At 70.1% G+C, this 1,910-nt stretch overlaps 1 protein-coding gene across 1 annotated transcript in view; it reads left to right on the top strand.

Annotated features, from left to right (window-relative positions):
* PPP6R1 (protein phosphatase 6 regulatory subunit 1) overlaps positions 1-1,910 on the top strand; it is a 24,917-nt gene that overhangs the window by 14,351 nt on the left and 8,656 nt on the right. The window contains exons 8-14 of the mRNA XM_007468047.1: positions 23-185; positions 281-433; positions 549-683; positions 1,227-1,291; positions 1,374-1,489; positions 1,572-1,657; positions 1,818-1,907. Coding sequence (XP_007468109.1) covers positions 23-185; positions 281-433; positions 549-683; positions 1,227-1,291; positions 1,374-1,489; positions 1,572-1,657; positions 1,818-1,907 — 808 coding nt within the window. The remainder of the gene's footprint in view (positions 1-22; positions 186-280; positions 434-548; positions 684-1,226; positions 1,292-1,373; positions 1,490-1,571; positions 1,658-1,817; positions 1,908-1,910) is intronic.

The following is a 1,910-nucleotide window of genomic DNA, read 5'->3' on the forward strand; positions in this document are numbered from 1 at the left end:
CCCCCCCCCCCCCCCTCCGCAGCTCTGAGGCTGTGACTGTGAGCGACTTCTTCAGCGGCGCGCACGGGCAGCTGGAGCTTCTGGCCCAGGCAACCCTGGGCCACGCCGCGTCCAGCGTGGGGACCCTGCATGCCCTGCGCCCACGGCTCAGCCGCTTCCACCAACTCCTGCTAGAGCCGCCTGAGGTGGGTGGGGCGCATGGGGGAGGGGGTGGCAACAAGGGCGCCCCGCCGTCAGGGCAGTGCTGGGGGCAGGAGCTGAGCTGCTCCTGTGCCTGCAGCTGGAGCCGCTGCGCACGACATGGGGCAGCCTGGCCCCACCGCTGGGCAACACGCGGTTGCACGTGGTCAAGCTGCTGGCCAGCGCCCTGAGCGCCAGCGATGCAGCCCTGACCCAGGAGCTCCTGGCGCTGGACGTGCCCAACACCCTTCTGGTACAGGGGCCAAAGGGCAGGAGGCGGAGGGGGCACTGTGCGGAGGGATGGTTGGGTGGGGAGGACGGGGACTGGGTGGGGGCCGCTCGAGCCAGCCTGTGCCCCTTACCCCCAGGACCTCTTCTTCCACTATGTGTTCAACAATTTCTTGCACGCCCAAGTGGAGGTGTGTGTGAGCACGATGCTGAGCTCTGGGCCTCCTTCCAACAGCAGCTCTGACACACCCGCCCAGAACCCTGTCGTGAAACACGTGAGTGGGGCTCCCAGGTCCCCCTTTGATCTCTGGGGGTGGGCTCTGCCCCACACCTGCCCCTCGCCTGTTGGGTGCTGCCAGGCCATTCATGTGCCGGGGACTGGGGGCTCAGCCTCTTCCTTAGGGCGAGAGTCTTGGAAAGTAGAGGGTGACCTGTGGGGGTGGGGATGAGTGGAGTGGTGACTTTGGGGGACAGTGGGTGTCCTGGGGGACCAGGAAGGGTCCTCCCAGGGTGATGGCCACCACGCTAGTGGAGATGCCTCTCTGGTTGTAGCCCGGGGCCTAGGGAGGAGCTGACCGGTGGGGCGCTGGGGGTTTGGACAAGCGGGAGTTGGAGGCAGGTGGAGTGGCTCTGGGGTTTGCTGGGTGGGCTGGGCGGGCGTCACACAGGCAGGCGGCGTTTGTGGGTGAGCAGAGGAGGAGCGTGCGCGTGCACACTCGCTGCACGCTCCTTGTAGGCAGACCAGGGGCTTGGAAGTGGGCTGGGGTAGCAGGGCCCAGCCGCGGCCCCCCCCCACGCCAGCCCCGCGCTGCCCGCAGCTGCTGCAGCAGTGCCGCCTGGTGGAGCGCATCCTGACCTCCTGGGAGGAGAACGACCGCGCGCAGTGAGCGAGCGAGCGCCGGGGCCTTCCCGGGGGGCGGGCGGGCGGGGCGGGGGTGCGTCCCGCCCCGGCCCCTCTCGCCCAGGTCCGCAGGGGGCCCTCGGAAAGGCTACATGGGCCACTTAACAAGGGTGGCCAACGCCCTGGCGCAGAACTCGGAGAAGGGGCCCAACGCCGAGCAGCTGGGGCAGCTGCTGAAGGGTGAGGGCTGGGGCTGACCCGGGGGCGGGAGGAGGCTGGGCGCCCGGGGCCTTGTGTCCTCACACCCCCCTTCCCCCAGCAGGGCTGCCAGAGGAGCAGCGGGAGCGGTGGGAGGTGTTCGTGTCGGGACCCCTGGCGGAGACCAACAAGAAGAACACGGTGGACCTGGTGAGGCCCCTGCACCCAGGCGCGCCCACGTCCGCCCTCGCGGGCGCTCCTCCTCCTGGCCCAGCCCGGACACGCCTCCCCACAGCCCCAGCTCGCGCGCGTCCTCTCTGGGGGCTCCGCAGGCCCTGACCCCTGCCCCGCCCCCACCCCCGCCGCCCAGGTGAACACCCACCACCTGCACTCCTCCAGCGACGACGAGGACGACAGGCTCAAGGAGTTCAACTTCCCGGAGGAGGCGGTGCTGCAGCAGGTG

Source organism: Lipotes vexillifer, unplaced genomic scaffold (genome assembly GCF_000442215.2).
Source record: "Lipotes vexillifer unplaced genomic scaffold, Lipotes_vexillifer_v1.1 scaffold1223, whole genome shotgun sequence".
NCBI classification, from domain to species: Eukaryota; Metazoa; Chordata; class Mammalia; order Artiodactyla; family Lipotidae; genus Lipotes; species Lipotes vexillifer.